General features: G+C 36.3%; 1 protein-coding gene across 6 annotated transcripts in view; it reads right to left on the bottom strand.

Annotated features, from left to right (window-relative positions):
* Prim2 (DNA primase subunit 2) overlaps nt 1-19,700 on the bottom strand; it is a 410,568-nt gene that overhangs the window by 204,499 nt on the left and 186,369 nt on the right. For all 6 annotated transcript variants that reach the window (XM_048805584.1, XM_048805585.1, XM_048805581.1 and 3 more), the window contains 2 exons: nt 15,049-15,144; nt 12,751-12,888 (listed from right to left, as the gene is read on the bottom strand). In XM_048805584.1, coding sequence (XP_048661541.1) covers nt 12,751-12,888; nt 15,049-15,144 — 234 coding nt within the window. The remainder of the gene's footprint in view (nt 1-12,750; nt 12,889-15,048; nt 15,145-19,700) is intronic.

The following is a 19,700-nucleotide window of genomic DNA, read 5'->3' as shown; positions in this document are numbered from 1 at the left end:
TTTTAAAATGGGAAATTACAATTCTTAAATATGATAAATGATCTGGAAAACAACAGTCTTTACAAAGAAGGGGGGGTCTTATCTTTTTTGTTAAGGGAGGATCACAAAGGTGAACACAAAAGTAGTTACTGAAGGATTACTCTGGAGAGTTCAACCATGAAGAATAAAGCTGTTATTCTCAATGTAGCAGGAGTTTAAACCTGGTTTATGCTACAATGTTGTTTCAAAGCAAAATAAAACATTCAAGCCATACATACTCCAGAGAAAAACTGTCAAAAGAGTAACGATTGTAACTACTAAGGCCAACCTAAGTAGTTCTTCAAAAGTATTCTGAGGTCATAAACTTTTGCAATTGAGATTTCAGAAATATTCTGCATATACAGCGCTTGGCATAGATTATTCGGTACTTTGCTCTTTCCTTTTATAAACAGTACACTGATGTGTAACCTGTTTTCTCAACAAATCAGACGAATGCCAACATGCAGCTCTTACACAATAATTCCTCAAATCCTGAGCACCTACTTACTCTTCACCAGGGAGTATATACTAGGGATCAGAGATAATTTAGTGGAATATGGCACAACTGTACCCTGTAACTGCTTCAATTTAAAATATGCAACAGAAATAGCTGCCTGAAGGCAAATATCAGAAAGCAGTACAGAGGAGAGGTATTGGATTGGACCTAGGGAGAAGCAACCAACTATAGCAAAACCATAGCAAAAAGGGCACAGAACTCAAGGAGTTACAGGAGACATATGGAGGACCTGAGTCCTTCACTAATTAGCTGGATTGGCAAGTTTTATACAGAGCCTCTTATAACAGAAAGCAGGGTACTAATCATTACAATACATGACAGGACAAGCGAGCATATCCATTAGCCCCTGGAAGATAATTAGTTCATTAAAAAAAAAGTGGAGACCTCATGAATGGACTTAGTGAAATTTTATTTTATTTATTTAGTTAGTTGGGTACTAGAGATTGAAGTCAGGTGCTTTACCACTGAGCTACATTCCCCAGTCTTTTCTATTTTTGAGACAGGGTCTCTCTAAATTGCTGAGGCTGGCCTCCAAGTTTCAATCTTCCTACTTCAGCCACCCAAGTCATTGGGATAACAAGTATGCACCACCACACCAGACATTTGTGTCCTTTTCAAAAAGACATAAAGAGAATTTTCACCCTTTCTCTCTGCTCTCTGCCATGTGAGGACACAAGGAAAAGACAGCCACCCGCAAAACAGGTAAGCCCTTACCAGATTCTAGATCTGCCAGTACCTTGGTCTTGGGTCTTCCAGCCTCCAGAACAAAGAAATAAGTATTTGTGGTTGTATCTTCCAGTTTATGGTCAAGCCACTTGTTATAGGAGCCTGAACTAAGACAATATCTACAAACCTAAAGTTTGCATTCTACTTGTCAAGGAAAAGGGTAAGACTGTACACAAATAATTACCATACAACTCTAAAATCCTTTCCTGCTCTAAAACTTCTATGCCTATATATTAACATTTGCTGGCAGCCAGAAAGCAGACAGAACTTGAAATGAGGCAATCATTAAAATTCTTGTCTGAAGTAATTTCCATAATTACAAAATACATAACTGTGCAAAGCACCATAGAGAGAAATAAAAGGAAAAATCAGAACCTCTTAAAATATTATTCTTCCCATGAAGCAGCCCCTTCAAATGAACACCTAATATATATAGCACTTTGGAATTTTCAAAGCACCTTCATATAAATCATTGATTTTTTTCAATGAAGGAAACACACTAAAACTAAAACTCATTGGCTTGGTATAACTACTGTTACAACTTGATTTCCTACCATTCTTCACAGACACACCACTAATCATTTCCAAAACAAAGCCCATGCTTTCAAGCAACTAACCTTTTACTCCTACTACTCTCTGCAAGCTGTTCATTTCCTATAGCCAAATCATTTGAAGCCAGCATCAATTCTATCTTGTCTCAAAATTTGCTGGGATTAAGTGATAACTACTTTCAGGCCACTCCTCTCTTTCTACATATTCATTGAGTCCTTTATGTACATCTTAGCAGCCTTTAGAAGAGAGAGTTCTTGAGGACCAAGCTCTTGTTCCATTTCCCAAAATTACCTGGCCACTATGCAGTAAACCTGATATCTGCTAAGAAATGTGTTGAATGGACAGCCAATTGTTTATTGGACCTTATATAGAACTTTAAAACCAATATCTCACAAACAGAACAATGACCAAGTTCAGCTTAGCATAGTCAGTCAACATCCAAAGCAAAGATGTTCATTTTTTCTTCCAAAATGAATGAATTCTCTTCTATTGATTTCATAGCATTTCCCTACAGATCATTAACATGAGAAGAAATGGTGCCTGACATTAATGGAGGAAGTGAAGGTGTTACCTACTACTTGCTTATTGATTATTAATCAGCTGCAACACTGGTTCATAGCAATCCATTTTAAAGTGACATGAAATAATCAGGAAGTAATTTTAGGAAAAAATACACTAAGCAACAAAAACTCAAGTAGTTAGACAAGGAGTCAACTAGGTAGACAAAAATAAGATACAGAAACTCCTATATTAATCCAAAGTAAGCAAGCATTCAGGAGAATTAATAATAAACTGCTAAGGGCAGGGGACGTTATGCATGCAGTATAGGTCAGGGGTATAGCATGTGCTCAGCATGCATGAGACTCTGAGTTCAATCCCAGGCACCAAAAAAGAAAAAAAAGACTATTATATTCACTCACAGTTTAAGGAACTAAACTGAATACTGCTTTTAATAAGAGGATAAAAGATTTAAGAGGATTCAAATCTCTTTAGAAATAAAAATTACTTGATCAAGTACCTACAGAGTATATTTTTCCAAAGCAACAAATACTTGGTAAATCACAGAATCAACTAGAACTTTTAAAATGTGAGAAAGGAAATCCTTCTCAAAAAAATAGAAAATCCTTGCTTTTACTGCGACTCCAAGAATCACTTAATTGCCTGTCAATTCATTCCCTTGGAATTTCTCAATATGGTTCTTTCTATATCTACATGATCCCTCTACCTCGCCATATATATAAGTCAACTAAAAACGGATTAAAGGCTTAAATGTAAGACTTGAAACTATGAAGCTACTAGAAGAAAACATAAGAGATATGCTCCAATGGAAATGGCCTGGACAAAAATTTTGTGGATAAGATCTCAAAAGCACAGGCAACAAAACTAAAAATAGACCAATAGGATTACATCAAACCTTCTGCACAACAGGGGCTGGAGACATAACTTAGTGGTAGAGCTCCTGCCTAGTATTCACAAGGCCCTGGATTCAATACCCAGCCCTGCAAAACAAATTAACTAATTAATTTAAAGTTTTTGCACAATGAAGAAAACAATCAACAGACAACCTAAAGAATGAAAAATATATATATATTTACAAACCATATATCTGATAAGAGTTAAAATCTAGAACATACAAGAAACTCAAACTCTATAGCAAAAAAATTCCCAAAATAATCCAATTTAAATTTAAAAAGGGCAAAAGCCTGGGATATATTAGATTAATTAAAACATCATCCTGTGCCTGATAAATATATAAAATTACATATAAGTTTAAAACAAATTTTTACAAGTATAAATATATTTGCTTAAAGTCTGTGGTTTGTTGTTTTTGTTGTTGTTTTGAGATGGGAGTCTCACTATATTGCCAAGGCTGTCCTTGAACTCCTGGGCTCAAATGACCTCCTACTTCAGGCTCCTAAGTAACTGAAACAGTAAGTATATGCCACCATACTTGGCAAAAGTCTAGTTTTTAACATGTTACCTCTACACTCTAATGAAGAATCTCATAAACAGAAAGTGAAGTTTGTAATGCTATGTGAGAAAAAGAGAAAGTTTCCCTTAAAGAAATTCAGCTATAATTTAAGGATCTGTACTATTTTCTAAAAACAGACAAAGCTTAGTGACATTAATGTGAAGGCATGTAAAAACTTAAGCTCAGTTGTAGACCCACCTCTTCTCCACTGACATACCGTGTGTGTCAGATTTTCATTATTGTGACAAGATGCCTGAGAAAACAACTTAAGAAGAGGAAATGTTTCAGAGATTTCAGTCCATGGTCACTTGGCCCATCATTTTGGGCCTGTACCAAGGCAGAACATCAAGGTGGGGAGCATATGTAGAACAAAGTTAATCACCTCATGGCAGCTAAGAAGAATATAGAGAGGAAAGAACCAGGATCCCAACACACTCTTCAAGAGCATGCATCCAATGACCTATTTTCTTGAATTAGAATCTACCTCCTAAGATTCCATCACTCCCCTATAGTGCTCCATCACTCCCCCATAGTGCCAAGAACTGGGGAGGAGAAAGAAGGGATAAGAAGAAATTAGTCAATGGGTATAAAATTAAACTTAAAATAGGAAGAATAAGTTTCGGTATTCTACTGCATAGTAGAACACATGAGCTTTTGGAGAACACTTAAGATCCAAAAGATAATATCATGCTCTTCCTATGTGGTTTCACATAATCTCATAGCTTCACATTCTCTTTCCCAGGAATCTAGGCTCCAAAATTCAGCTTCTTTCTTGCCTTTTCCATTTGGAAAACTAATAACACCTCCAGATTAACATGGTTAGAACAGATATCTTGATTTTATGCATTTTCCTCACAAAAAAACAAATTGAGAGCACCTTCCACATATTGGTCTCACCCTGTAATCAATTATTCAAGCCAAAAGTTTAGTCCCTATAACACAGTAATAAGGAACAGACTCTGAGACCCAGCTGCATAAATTCTGCCTCTATTCATTACTATCTGTGCAAGGATATGGTAAACCTTAAAGAGAAGAGAGTAGCACTCACCATAGGGGCTACTATACACACTAAACATCTTAATTCATGTAAATCATTTAGAACAGCACTTGGCAAATATTAAGTTGTTATAGATTTAAAGTCACCATTATTCGGATTCTTCTTTTTTGTCTCACACCAATCCACCATGTCAACAACACTTCATAAACATAACTATAATCCATTGACTTCTCAGTGGTTATTAGCAGTCAGTCACTCATTCCAAGCCACCATCCAGATTACTTCCAACCCAGTCTTTCTGCTTCCATTCTTTCTTTAACCTCCAAAGTGGTTTTCAAGCACCAGCACAGTAATCTATTTAAAATAGAAATCAGATCCTATCACTCCCTTACTCAAAAGCATCTAATGACTTTCTACTACATTAAGCTAAAAAAAAACGAACTCTTTACCCTGGTTTATTGAAAGTCCTACAAAGTCTTATATCCAGCCACTGTAGTCTGACCTTGTATCCCTCCCCTCTAGGGCACCATGCTGCAGCAAACTGGCCTTCTTTCTTCTTTCAAAAAAAAAAAAAAAAAAAATGCCAAGGGTCCCTCTTGGAACTTTTCCATCAATGATTTTTCCCTGCCTCGAATGCACTTTTCTCTATATCTATTCAGCTGACTCTTTCATGTCCTATATAATATTGTTATTATTTATTTCTTTGATAATTGTCTACTTTCAACTAGAAAATAAGCTTTACAATAGAAGAAACAGCATCTATCTTAAGTACTATATCCCTAGTACATGATATACAGTTGAACAAAATAAAAAGTCATTTAAAAACTAAATCACTAAATGAAAAAACTGGCTACATCTTCTAAAATTGTTACGTGAAGCAAAGAAATACATTTTTCTCTCATTGTTTCCCTACCTGGTTACCAATCTAGTGTGTCATAAATCCAAATTCAACCTTTTTGCCTGCTTTGAAACTGCACCTTTCAATATTTTCTCAGAGTTTGAGTATCTAAATCCTCTAATTATATGACTTACACAAACACAGTTGTCATCAAGAAGCCCTAAAAATTATAAACAGAAAATCTAAGATCCAGTCATGGCTCCAGCAATTACTAACCAACAGAAACTGGGACAAAAGACTTAGCCTCTTTGAGCTACATTATCCTTGTCTGTATAATGCAGATTACAATACCTGTCTATCACAGAAACTTGTAATGAGGATCAAATGACATAACACATCAACAATAAACTATGAACCCAGGAAGACTGTATTCTCATAGTGTCTATCATCAGTCCAATAGAATTTCACTGAGCACTAACCCCATGTGCCAGATGTTACAATAGAAAGAAAAACTGAATTAAGAGCTTGCATTTTAGTTGAGGAGAAAAACACATAATGAGGATGATCTCATCATAGTTTGGTAGCATTCAGAGCGCAAAGGAAACACACTTAGCACAGTCTTGGAGGGTGTCCAGAGGAAGCAGGGCCATAGTTGAATTATATGGGTTCATAGGGTAAGGAAAGAGTTCATGTCAAAGGAGAAGGTACTGGCAAAATTTTAGCAGTTCTAAAGCAATTTAAAAGCCAGATTAGTTATATTATAAAAAATCACATGATCCAGGTTAAGAACAAGTTTTCAGAAATCACCTGAGGTAAAACTCTTCAATCAATTTACAACTTCCCCCAAAACCATTTATTTCATCCTCTACCATGAATTAAAAATACCTTTTAAATCTACTTTAGGGCACCTTTTCTCATCCTACAAGACTATTTCCATTTATAAAGCTAAATTTTTTCAATTACATACTCCAAGGTCAAAACCTCCCTCACTGGAAAGGACAGTAATATAGAGACCACAGCAACAGATTTAGATTTCTACTGAATCAACAGCTCTAAAAGGAACTCCTTTTCCTCTTTTATGTTCCCTTCCACAGCTGTCAGGACAGGTTCCCAAGCAATATATTCCATCCATTCTCCTGCACGATAAGGCAAAGGGTTCTCTGGACTTCCTGTTAATGAGGCCTGGCCCTGACACACAGGAGAAAGCCAAGCACTGCCTAAGACAGCAGGTCTCTGTCCCTCAATCAAGACAGGACACTGAGGCCAGAAGTCTGCACAACCCATCATTAATCAGGACAAATTCATTTAAAGTAAATCTGCATCCACTAAAACTATATAGTCATGTACTCTATGACCCATAGTTTCACTCCAAGGCACATAGCCAATAGAAACATGATTACCAGGAGATGTAATAGAATATTCAGAGCAGCAGAATTAGTAATAACCAAAAAGGAAAAAGAAAAGAAAATCCAAATGCCTGTGAACAATAAGATGAGCACATAAATTCTGACAAAATCAAGAACTAGACTAAATCAGAATCATGGCATCTGGCAGAATGCAATGAAAAGAACTCAGCTTCTCTTCTAGGATACTCTTAAAATGTAAAACTTGGATCTAAACACATGGAAACATCAGACAAACAAAAACTGAGAGATATTCTACAAAATAATAAGTTTTTTTAAATCTTCAAAAGCAACAAAGTCACTAGGCACGGTGGCCCACGCCTGTAAACCCAATGGCCCACACCTGTAATCCCAATGGCTCAGGAGGTTGAGGCAGGAGGATCACAAATTCAAAGCCAGCCTCAGCAACTTAGTGAGGCCCAAAGCAACCTAGCAAAGACCCTGTCTCAAAATAGAAAAAATTAAAAGGACCGGAAATGTGGCTCAGTTATGTCTCTAGGTTCAATTCCTGGTACAAAAAAAAATGCAACAAAGTCCATGAAAATCAAGAAGAACCTAGAAATTTGTTCCCACCTGAGGAGACTAGAGACATGATAACAAAACAAATGTTATTTAGGTTGGATCCTTTTAAAATAAAAGACATGATTGAGACAATTGGTATAACTTGAATAGGGCCTGAGAATTAGATGATATTGACATATTGATATGAATTTCCTCATTTTTACAGCTGAATTGGGATTATGGGGAGAAATGTACAATTTGTAGGAATCACACTAAAAAGTAACAGGGGTGACAAGGAATCAGAATGGGAACTTATCTCAAATGGTTCAGAGAAAAAGTTACTGGTTTTTACCTGAAACTTTTCTGTAAATAGATGATTATTTCAAATTTTTAAAAATTAAATTTAAGAAGTATGTTGGGCTCATACATTCCTGGTAGGACTGAAAATTGGTACAACCATTCTGGAAAGCAGAGATTCCAAGAAAACTTGGAATGGAACCACCATTTGACCCAGGCATCCAACGCCTAGGTTTATAGCCAAAAAACTTAAAAATCAGCATACTACAGGGACACAGCAGCTCAATTCACAATAGCTAAGCTATGGAACCAACCTAGGTGCCCTTCAACAGATGAATGGATACAGAAAATGTGGTATACGTACACAATGAAATATTACTCAGCCATAAAAAAAAATAACTTTTTGCCCTTTGCCAGCAAATAGATGGATCTGGAGACTATCATGCTAAGTGAAATAAGCCAATCCCACAGAACCAAAGGCCAAATATTCTCTCTAATATGAGAATGATAACACACAATAAGGGGGAGGGGTGGTGAGGGAATAATAGAAGTTCAAGGGATTAGACAAAGGGGAATAAAGGGTAATAAAAGAAAGGGAGAGAGGATGGGAATAGGAAAGATAATGGAATGAATCGGACATAACTTCCCTGTATTCATATATGAACACACCACCAGTGAAATTCCACATCATGTATAACCACAAGCATGGGATCTAATTAGAATGTTATACTCCATGTATACATAATATGCCAAAATACACTGTATTGTCATGTATAACTAAAAAGAACAAATTTTTAAAATCTGGAAAAAAAAATATGTTGAGGGCTGGAGTTGTGGCTTAGTGGTGGAGTGCTCGCCTAGCATATGTAAGGCCCTGGGTTTGATCCTCAGCACCACACAAAGAAGAGTAAATAAAGGTATTGTGTCCATCTACAACTAAAACATATATATATATATATATATATATATATATATATATATATATATNTATATATATATATATATATATATATATATTGAGAGGAGAAGAATGAGCAGCAGGGTGGGAAGAAGAAAGGAATTCAAAGTTTATAGGTTATATTTCTTATCCACAAATAACAAGTTTAAGTGTAACTTGTTGAAAAATGATTGCATTACAAACTTAGGATCTCGTTGATTTTGTCTTTTGGTTTTTTTGTTTTGTTTTGATGATACCCATGATTAAACCCAGGGCGCTGTGCATGTGTTAGGCAAGTGCTGTACCACTTAGCCGGGGCCCTAAATTTTGTCTTTTCTCTTAGTATACTTAGATCCCCTGACATCTACCCAAAAGAAAAAAAATTCTAAAATTTTGTGAAAACCTGCCACATATCCTTCTTTCTACACTGGATTATTAGAAAGATGAACTGGATAGCAAATATATGTGGAACATCTTCAATTATCTGAAAGAAAAATTTATAGCAAATGCAAAAAAAAGTTTAAGGACAAATTTATATAATAAACATATAAAATAAATAATTTAAATACATGTTAAATACATAAAATAAATATATAAAATAAAATGATTTATAAAATAATTTATAAAATTTATTAAAAATTTACTTAAACATGGAAATACACAGAATCAGAAGTGTTTGAAGCCCCCAAAGTAAAACAATTTTGGATTCATTTCCATAGTTATGATTAAATTAGGTATTACACAACTTGGCTTAAATGGAAATTACAAATTACATTTTTTTTTAATTTTTATTTTTAGTTGTAGATGAAATCAATATCTTTATTTTACTTATTTTTATGTGGTGCTGAGGATCAAACCCAGTGCCTCACACATGCTAGGCAAGCGCTCTACCACTGAGCTACAGCCCCAGCCCCTACAAATTACATGTAATACACATGAAGTGTCTAATACATAGCATACAGCAGTTGTCTGCCTCCTCATTATCATTCTCCCCACTCCCCATTACTAGCAATCAGTCTTCCACATCTGTTGGAAATATTGTGATTTCAGGAATATGTTGTCAGCTCCCATGATCCACCAACTAACAACTAATAGGGAAGACCCATGACCTTGGGCTAGGCAATCTCTTTGACCACAATAACTGATTAAGTGATGGAAATATGATAGTTGAATTGTGTCCTCCAAAATTACATATTAAAGCTATAGCCCCTAGTATTTCAGAATGTGACCTCATTTGGAAATAGTCATTGCAAATACACTTAATTAAAATGAGGTCACACTAGAGTAAGAGAGCCCCTAATCCAATATGACTGGTATCCTCATAATAAGTAGAAGTGTGTGCTCCACAGGGAGAATGCCACGTGAAGACTGGATCTATGTTGTCACAAGCCAAGAAATTACCAGAAGTTAGAAGAGACACCCAGAATAAACCCTTCTCTAGCACCCAGAGGGAGCACAGACATGCTAACATCTTGATTTTAAACTTCTACCTTCTAAAACCAAGAGACAATAAGTTTCTATTGTTCTAAGACACCAGTGTGTAATACTTTGCTATGGCAGTCTTAGGAAGCTAATACAGCATGTGACTTAAGCCATTACAAGCTCAGTAAATATTAAGACTAAGGGTAGAAATTCTGGGACGATTTTTTGGAATGATATCCTTGATTTGGATATCATTCCAAAAAAATCATCAAGGAACAAAGCACATGCATAGGAGAAAAGGCAACTGGAAAGAAATAGAACACCAATCAAGCTATGTACGAAACTTCCACTACTAAACCTGGACTGCTCAACTTCATGAGCTAGCAGATTCCATTTACTGGTTAAGGTAGCCCAGGCTGGTTTTCTATTACCTGCAACGGAGAGGGGGCGGGGATAATACTACCTAATGGGGACACTAAGCTAGTGTCAAGAGGTTTTCTGCTGCCAGAAACACAATTCCACTCAAATATGAGTTCCTGAATTAGTTCCTTAAAAAACTGAAACTTCATTATCCTATAATAAGAAATCTTAGTGGTTCCACAGCTGGTTAATTCAGCTACTCAATGGCACCAGTACGTAATCAGATTCTTCCCACCTTTCTTCTACAAGTCTGTCTTGCAAACTGGGCTGTCCTCAATCGTCATCTGCCTTATCTCAAGATGGCTACAGCTGTTATAAGTATCACATTCAGTTATAATACTATCCAGAAGGGGGAAAAGGACTATTTCATCACATGTGCCCATTTTGTTAGCAAGAAGATTTTCTTTCAGAAGCCCCAAACAACTTCTCATATTATTCGGCCAGAACTACACTGTGTCACATACATGAACCAAATATTGAGGGAGAAGTCACAATAATTGGCCTAAAGGTAACTCCAGAAGCTTTCTGAGATGCATGGTGATATCTATGATTGTCATGGAGACTAGGGGCCACTATTGGCATTTAGTAGATGACATTTAGCTACTGTCTTGAAAAGTATATGGCTGATTTACCCAAAGAAGTGCTATCCAAAAGGTCAACAAAAAGAAAATAGGCAAAACCAAAAATAATAGACTAATATTCGTGTCCTCCACAGAGGATCTCAATGGTAAAAAAACACTATTCTTGGGCTGAGGATGTGGCTCAAGTGGTAGCACGCTTCCCTGGCATGCGTGCGGCCCGGGTTCAATCCTCAGCACCACATACAAACAAAGATGTTGTGTCTGCCGAAAACTAAAAAATAAATATTAAAAATATTCTCTCTCTCTCTCTCTCTCTCTTTAAAAAAAGAAAAAAGACACTATTCTTATCTATAAATAGATTGTAAATAGTACTAATTACTATTTCAGACAAGAGAAAAAATTATATATAAGGAACAAGTTTAAGAATAAGATAAAAAAAATAACATAGAATTAGGGATCAAGAAGGAATATTAATAAACGCCTAATTAAGGGTGAGAGTGTAACTCAGTAGTAGAGATTGTTGGCATACATAACATCCTGGGTTCAATTCCCAACACCACAAACACAAACACACAAACATCAGAAACACACCACTCACACCAGTTTAAAATCTACAAGGTATTTTCATAAATTATCTCATTTAATAAAAATAAAGTTAATATTTCAGTCTTCCCAAATGCTGATGTAACTGAATGACACATGTTGAGGCAACCCCAGAGACTCAATAATAAAAGTTATTTATACCAGAAAATGCTACAATTTTTAACTCAAAAGGATAATGTAGTATATGTTTACATAGTAATCAGCTTAAAAGACTCATCTTTATACTTGGAAGGATTCTTCCACATTAAGTACCAACAACAAAGAACAGAAAAAAAAAAAAAAAACAAAGACTAGACCTACATTAAAAGACAACAACAATGCATAACGTGTACAATTTTAAGATGTCACCTCAAGCGTCCTGCTTTCAACACACTAATCCTATCATTTGTTCTATATAGATAGATACCTCTGATTGCATCCCATACCAGGCTGTTTTCACAGCACTAGCACATAGCAGAATTTTTTAAATACATTACATAAAGATTTCCTTCTAGTCCTGGAGGTATAGCTCACTGGTAGAGTACTTGCCTAGAATGCATAAGGCACTGGGTTCAATCCCCAGCACTACAAATAAATAAACAAAAAAACTATCTTTTATATTGCCTCCACTGATACAAAATACTAATTTGGGACAGAGATCTAGGGGTTATATCCACCAAGAGCTATATATGAAGTCCATCATCAAGGTAAAAAGCCATGACCTTGAAGAAATCCAGAGGCCATTCATGAAATTAATCAGCTCACCGCCAGTATTCATAGAAGAAAAAATAAGAAAACCAACTGTTGGTAGTAATAAGAAAAAACCTCAGAGTTCTGGAATGAACAGTACAACATCATAAGCAATCTAAACAGCATTATGAAAATTGAATTAACTTATCCCAAAAAGAAGCACAAAACAAAACTACCAAGGGTATCATGATTTAAAATGTGAGCGCATCGAATTCAGAAATGAAGTGAAATACTTACTGCCAAAGCCTTGGACAGTTTGGCTCTAAATTCATTCAGGATGATTGCCACAATGTCCTTAAGTGGCACATAAGCAAAGCCATCTTCCAAGTAGACTTTCCTTCCTCGGAACAAATCTAGAGCATCAGCAAAAGGGATCTGAATTCAGGGTGACACAAGGAAAAACAGTCAGTGCATGTCACTACAAGTATTAGGTCTAAACAAAGAAATTCATTAGTCTCAAAAGAAACAACCAGAACAGAAAGATGAATTTATGTCCCTTAAAACCAAACAATTAGCATTAAAAGAAATAGCAGTGTAAAAATAAAATTGTTTCAGAGTAAATGCCTCAAAAAATAATATCAACAATAAGAGGTAAATAAGAATGCTTTCTTTTATTCATAACCTATCATTAAAAATTATAATGCCCAGGATTTCAAACTCCACACTTGAGGTCTCTCAGCATGTTACATTCACCTCACATGATATATCTCACATTTTATTCTGCATGCAAAAAAAAATCCTAAATTGTATACAACATATTCAGCACTGAAAATTACTTGTAAGCAAAGTAATTTAAAATTTCTTCAGCTATGTTTCCATTTTTTCTCTGGAGAAATACATTGGAAAAGCTAATTTTCACAATAAGAAATGGATATAATAAGCATTCAGTTTAGTTATTAAAATAAATATTTGTCATAACTACTTAAAAATAATTTTTACCTTGATGATGGACTTCATATATAGCTCTTGGTGGATATAACCCCTATTTCATTTTTTAGGTCCTATGAACTATACTGAAATTTTAATAAATAAGCAAAATATTGTATTAGCTAATTATGAAAATCATCCTCACTGTCCAACATCATTTTTCTTCTTTTTATAAAATCAGACCAAAAATTAGCTGAAAACTGATCCCCAAATATGTCTACTCACCCACGTTCTAGAAGAGTAAAATCTATATGCCTACAATTCTGTATATCTGATGACGCCTCACACTATAAACAGGTCACATGTTTTTTAACCAGATAGAAATTGGTACATGTATCAAAAGATATTATTACAACTGTTGTCCTCAAGGAGTTCATCACATAATTGAGGACAGCAAGAGACAGATACATAAAAAGCCAAACAGCTCTACATAGTGGCACCATGTATGATACTACATCAAACAAGTGGTTCAACTCAACAGGACACAGGAGAGGAACAGGTAAGAAGGGTTAGTGCAATAACACAGGCAAGAAAAGGACACAAAAGTTTGGAAACAAAAGTTCTAATCCAAGTCTAGAATCTTGTCTAGTCTCCTAATGATGAGATTTATTTGTTAATCTTATAAATGATTCTCAAATTCAGCATTTAGATCTGTGAAACTGGGAGAGAGGAGAAAGGGATGAGCTAAATGATACTTAGAGGTTCTTTAGCAATAACAATCCATGATTCAAGCTTATTAAGGTGGTCACAGTGGAAATAAAGATGTCCAAGCTAAAGTATAAGATGATATGAAGGCAGAGTAATGAGAAATATATGGTGTGGGAGGACTATTGATCCCCATACTCCCAGTGTGAAAGGCTGACTAAATGATGCCAACAGATGGAAACGGGGAGGCTGGAATAGAGAGCTAATGCAGAGGCAGGGTTTTAAACTACTAGCACTTTCAATGATAATCAGCACAATCTTTTCAAAGGGAATTGTGGGGTTGGAGTTATCAAATTTTAAACTGAATTTCAGCTCTCTCTTCTTTGCCTTCAGAACTATTCAATCCAAAAGCTATTTGGTGGGTTCAAACACACTGGGTATCTATGCTGAGAGGTTGGAAAAGTCAAGGGGACCTAGCACAGGAAGAAGAAATCTGAGTAGGTTAAGGAAGGAGACCAGGTAAGCTTACAGTGTCACAGTCCAAGTAGAATGCAGTAGAGACCACATAAGGAAGCATCGTGTCAAAGCCCAAACCAGTGAAGAGGGCTTCCATGCAAGGCAACGATTTAAACAGTGTTGGAGCCAAATGGGAGATGAGGGTATCCTACAGAGGGAGGAGCTCTGTGGGTATAGGAGCCCAAGCAATGCAAGGAGCTCATTCCTTTAAAAGATTGGCTTGTTGTGGGTGTCTGAGCTCCATTAAGTAAGAGGATATCTGTGTAAGACGACAGCCTAATGGTGAATGTTGACACAGCCTCATTAGTGCAGTGAAGACAAGATCTGTGCAGGAAAGGGAGTAGAGGTGGTGACAAGGGACTACACAAAATGTACGAATTAAACATGCATAAAGCTCAAAGTAACATATTTAACAAATCCTAGAACATATTTTAAATATTTACATACTTTATAAACTGACTCCGTCTCCAGCTGAACCCCACTTAAACTTGGTGAAGAGGCAATAATTTCCTGTTCTCGAAGACTCTTCTCTTCGTCGCTTATCTAAAACGAAACATATTTTATACCATTTTTAAAAAGTAAGCCTTTTTTCAGTTGCGACAAAATGTTCTCCTATTCTAGTGAAATCCTATACTTTTATAAAAAATGTAATATCCGAATATTTTAAATCATTTGTAATATGATTATAAAATCATCATTGAGAGAAAAGATGGCGGCGAATAGAGTGCATCACCCCCGTGTACCGCGTTACTGCGCAGGTGAATAACGAGTTAGAACGACCAAAAGCTATCTTGTTAGGAATTTCCAACAAAATTGGGGTGCAACGAAACCTAGAGGAAGGATTTCCATCACCGAGGACCCGTTACTGGGTCTCAATCGCAAGTGAACTGTGCAGCCGGAGATTCAGGCTGATTGATCCGCAGCCCGCCCTGCGGCTAGAGACGGCAGGGTGCCAAGAAGCGGCCAGCAACGCAGAGAGACGGCGCTGTGGATTCTGCGGAGTCCTGCCGGCTATGCCCTCACTGAGCTCCGGGCTGAGTTCGGGGTTTGAGCCGAGGAAGGAAGCGGTCCAGTTCTGTCCCCCACACCAGACAGCCCACCAAGGAAGCCAGCGACCACCATCTGGGAGAGCTGAGGTTACCATCGCCAGTTTCCGACAGATCGCAGCAATAGAACAGGTGTGTGTCATTCAGCCCATCTCCCATACAGCGGGGAATTCCCATAAAATCTCTCACGGGCTTTCGGGGGACGGGACTATCAGAGTGAGCGTGAATAGAGGCATGGGGAAAGGTAAAGGCACCTGACCTCCAACTCCCCCTCCCATGAGCGGCGAAAAGGAAACCTGTCTCGCCAGCTCTGGGGGAGTGGCAAGCAGAAGGAATCAAAACAATAAGGTGTCGGTTCCCAATAGCCACGCTACACATCCAGCAAACTGCAAGCCCAGAGTATAGTTTGAACTGCCGAGAGGCATCACACTGGGGAAGTCCTGGCTAGCAGGAGAAGCGAGGAGATTAGAGGCCAGGAATAAACCTAAGCTAACAGGTTTGGAGAGACACCAGGTGGGGGAGGAGGGAGCGGCCCCACACGGATTGTATCCTACAGCCAGAGGGCAAAATCTTGGCCTGGAAGGCACAGCACCACCTACTGGAAGTGAAGAAAATAGAAGCCTAACAGTGCCTTTTTTTTTTTTTCTTTTTTCATTTTTTTTAATTTTAAATTTTTTTAATTATTTTTTTTTCTTCAATTGTAATTTTTTTCAATTGTAATTTTTATTTTACTGCATTTTATTATTTTTTTATCATTTCTTTTCTATTCTTTTCACTTTCTTTCTTCTCTCCCTCTTTCTTGGTTTGCGTCCTTACCTTTTCCCCATCTTTCCTCGTAAGCATGACCACCCAGATTACGTATAACTTACTAAATGCAAATAGATGAATACTATGAATCAGTACATAGTCCACCTAAGCCCTTAACTACCCCCAAGTACTCCTGTCTATTCTCTTGTTAATATCCGCCTGCATTTGAGCAACCCCCCGAACAAGCTAACATATACTAACCTCCATACCATCAAATCGCCCGACCTTAACTAAATCCTATGTCCAAACATCAATTCTCTATATGCCATCAAAATCTGAAGGCCTTTAATGAAACTAATGAATTTACCTTAAATCACAATTAAATCCAACATCTCTAAACATTGTCTCCTAACACAAAGGAGAGATAGTAGAACTACAAAAACCAAAACAAATTTAAAGAAGAAAACAGAAACACAGCAGTCAAACAGAGTTGGAAAGTAACATGAGCACCACGAAAAAAAAAGGGAAAAAAGGAATACAAACAATGCAGGACAACTTAAATACACAGGAGAACCTAGAGGCATCAGAAAAATGGACAGAGAAAGAACTCAAGGCATACCTAACTCAGATGGAACGGAATCTTAGAGAAGACATTAGACAGCAAGTACAAACAATGAAAGTATACTTTGAAAACGAATTAAATAGGCAAATTCAAATGGCAAAGAACGAGCTATACCAGGAGATAGAGATTTTTAAAAAAAAAAATTAAACAGTAATCCTACAAATGCAGGAAACCATAAACCAAATTAAAAACTCAAATGAGAATATTACAAATAGACTAGATCAAGTAGAAGTCAGAACATCAGATAATGAAAACAAAGTTTATCAACTTGAAAAGAATATAGTCAACACAGAAAAGATGCTTAAAATTCATGAGCAATCTATCCAAGAGATATGGGATGTCATAAAAAAACCAAACTTGAGAGTCATTGGGATAGAAGAAGGTATAGAGGTTCAAACTAAAGAATGAACAATCTGTTGAATGAAATAATCTTAGAAAACCTCCCAGATATGAAAGATGGAATGGAATGCCAAATCCTGGAAGCCTACAGGACCCCAAACATACAAAACCATAATAGACCAACTCCAAGACACATAATTATGAAGATATATAGCATACAGAACAAGGAGAGAATATTAAAAGCTACTAGAGAAAGGAGGCAGGTTACATTCAGGGGTAAACCAATTAGGTTAATGGCTGATTTTTCATCACAGACGTTGAAAGCGAGAAGATCCTGGAACAACATATTTCAAATGCTGAAAAATAATGGATTCCAACCAAGAATACTGTATCCAGCAAAATTAAGCTTCAGATTTGACAATGAAATTAAAATATTTCATGATAAACAAAAGTTAAAAGAATTTGCAGCCAGAAAACCAGCACTGCAAGGCATTTTGAGCAAAACACTATAAGAAGAGGAATTCAAAAACAGCTCCCAAAACTAACAGTGGGAGGTATCTCAGTAAAAGGGGGAGAAAAATAACCAAAGAGGAAAAACTAGCCAAATAAAAATAAATAAACAAATAAGCATTACTGGAAGTACAAACCATATATCAATAGTAACCTTAAACGTTAATGGCTTAAATTCACCAATCAAGAGACATAAGCTAGTAACCTGGATTAAAAAAACAAATCCAACAATATGCTGCCTTCAGGAGACTCATCTGAAAGGAAAAGACATACACAGGCTGAAGGTGAAAGGCTGGGAAAAAACATACCACTCACATGGTCCTCGGAAGCAAGCAGGAGTGGCCATACTCATATTGAATAAAATCAACTTCAAACCTAAGTTAATCAAAAGGGGTAAAGAAGGACACTATATACTGTTAAAAGGAACCACCCACCAATAAGACATAGCAATTATCAATATGTATGCACCAAACAATGGTGCTGCAACGTTCATAAAACAATCTCTCCTCAAGTTCAAGAGTCAAATAGACCACAACACAATAATTATGGGTGACGTCAACACACCACTCTCTCCATTGGACAGATCCTCCAGAAAAAAGCTGAATAAAGAAACTATAGAACTCAATAACACAATCAATAACCTAGACTTAACTGACATATATAGAATATATCAACCATCATCAAGTGGATACACGTTCTTCTCAGCAGCACATGGATCCTTCTCAAAGATAGACCATATATTATGCCATAGGGCAACTTTTAGTAAATATAAAGGTGTGGAGATAATACCATGCATCTTATCTGATCATAATGGATTGAAACTGGAAATCAATGATAAAAGAAGGAAAGAAAAATCCTGCATCACCTGGAAAATGAACAATATGTTACTGAATGATCAATGAGTTACAGAAGACATAAAGGAGGAAATCAAAAAATTCTTGGAGATAAATGAAAATACAGACACAACATATCGGAATCTATGGGACACAATGAAAGCAGTTTTAAGAGGGAAATTCATTTCCTAGAGTTCATTCCTTGAAAAAAGAAAAAAACCAACAAATAAATGAACTAACACTTCATCTCAAAACCCTAGAAAAGGAAGAGCAAAACAACAGCAAATGTAGTAGAAGGCAAGAAATAATTAAAATCAGAGCAGAAATCAACGAAATTGAAATAAAAAAAAGCATTGAAAAAATTGATAAAACTAAAAGTTGGTTCTTTGAAAAAATAAATAAGATCGACAGACCCTTAGCCATGCTAACGAAGAGAAGAAGAGAGAGAGCTCAAATTACTAACATACGGGATGAAAAAGGAAATGTCACAACGGACACTACAGAAATACAGAAGATAATTAGAAATTATTTTGAAACCCTATATTCCAATAAAATAGAAGATAGCGAAGATATCGATAAATTTCTTAAGTCATACGATTTGCCCAGATTGAGTCAGGGAGAAACACACAATTTAAACAGACCAATAACAAAGGAGGAAATAGAAGAAGCCATCAAAAGACTACCAACCAAGAAAAGCCCTGGACCGGATGGATATACAGCAGAGTTTTACAAAACCTTCAAAGAAGAATTAATACCAATACTTTTCAAGTTATTTCAAGAAACAGAAACAGAAGGAGCTCTTCCAAATTCATTCTATGAGGCCAACATCACCCTGATCCCGAAACCAAATAAAGACACTTCAAAGAAAGAAAACTACAGACCAACATCTCTAATGAACTTAGATGCAAAAATCCTCAATAAAATCCTAGCGAATCGAATACAAAAGCATATCAAAAAAATTGGGCACCATGATCAAGTAGGATTCATCCCTGGGATGCAAGG

This window comes from Marmota marmota, unplaced genomic scaffold (genome assembly GCF_001458135.2).
Source record: "Marmota marmota marmota unplaced genomic scaffold, marMar, whole genome shotgun sequence".
Classification (NCBI taxonomy): Eukaryota; Metazoa; Chordata; class Mammalia; order Rodentia; family Sciuridae; genus Marmota; species Marmota marmota.
The sequence above is the reverse complement of the archived record's forward strand: the minus strand, read 5'-3'. Positions and strand labels throughout refer to the sequence as shown.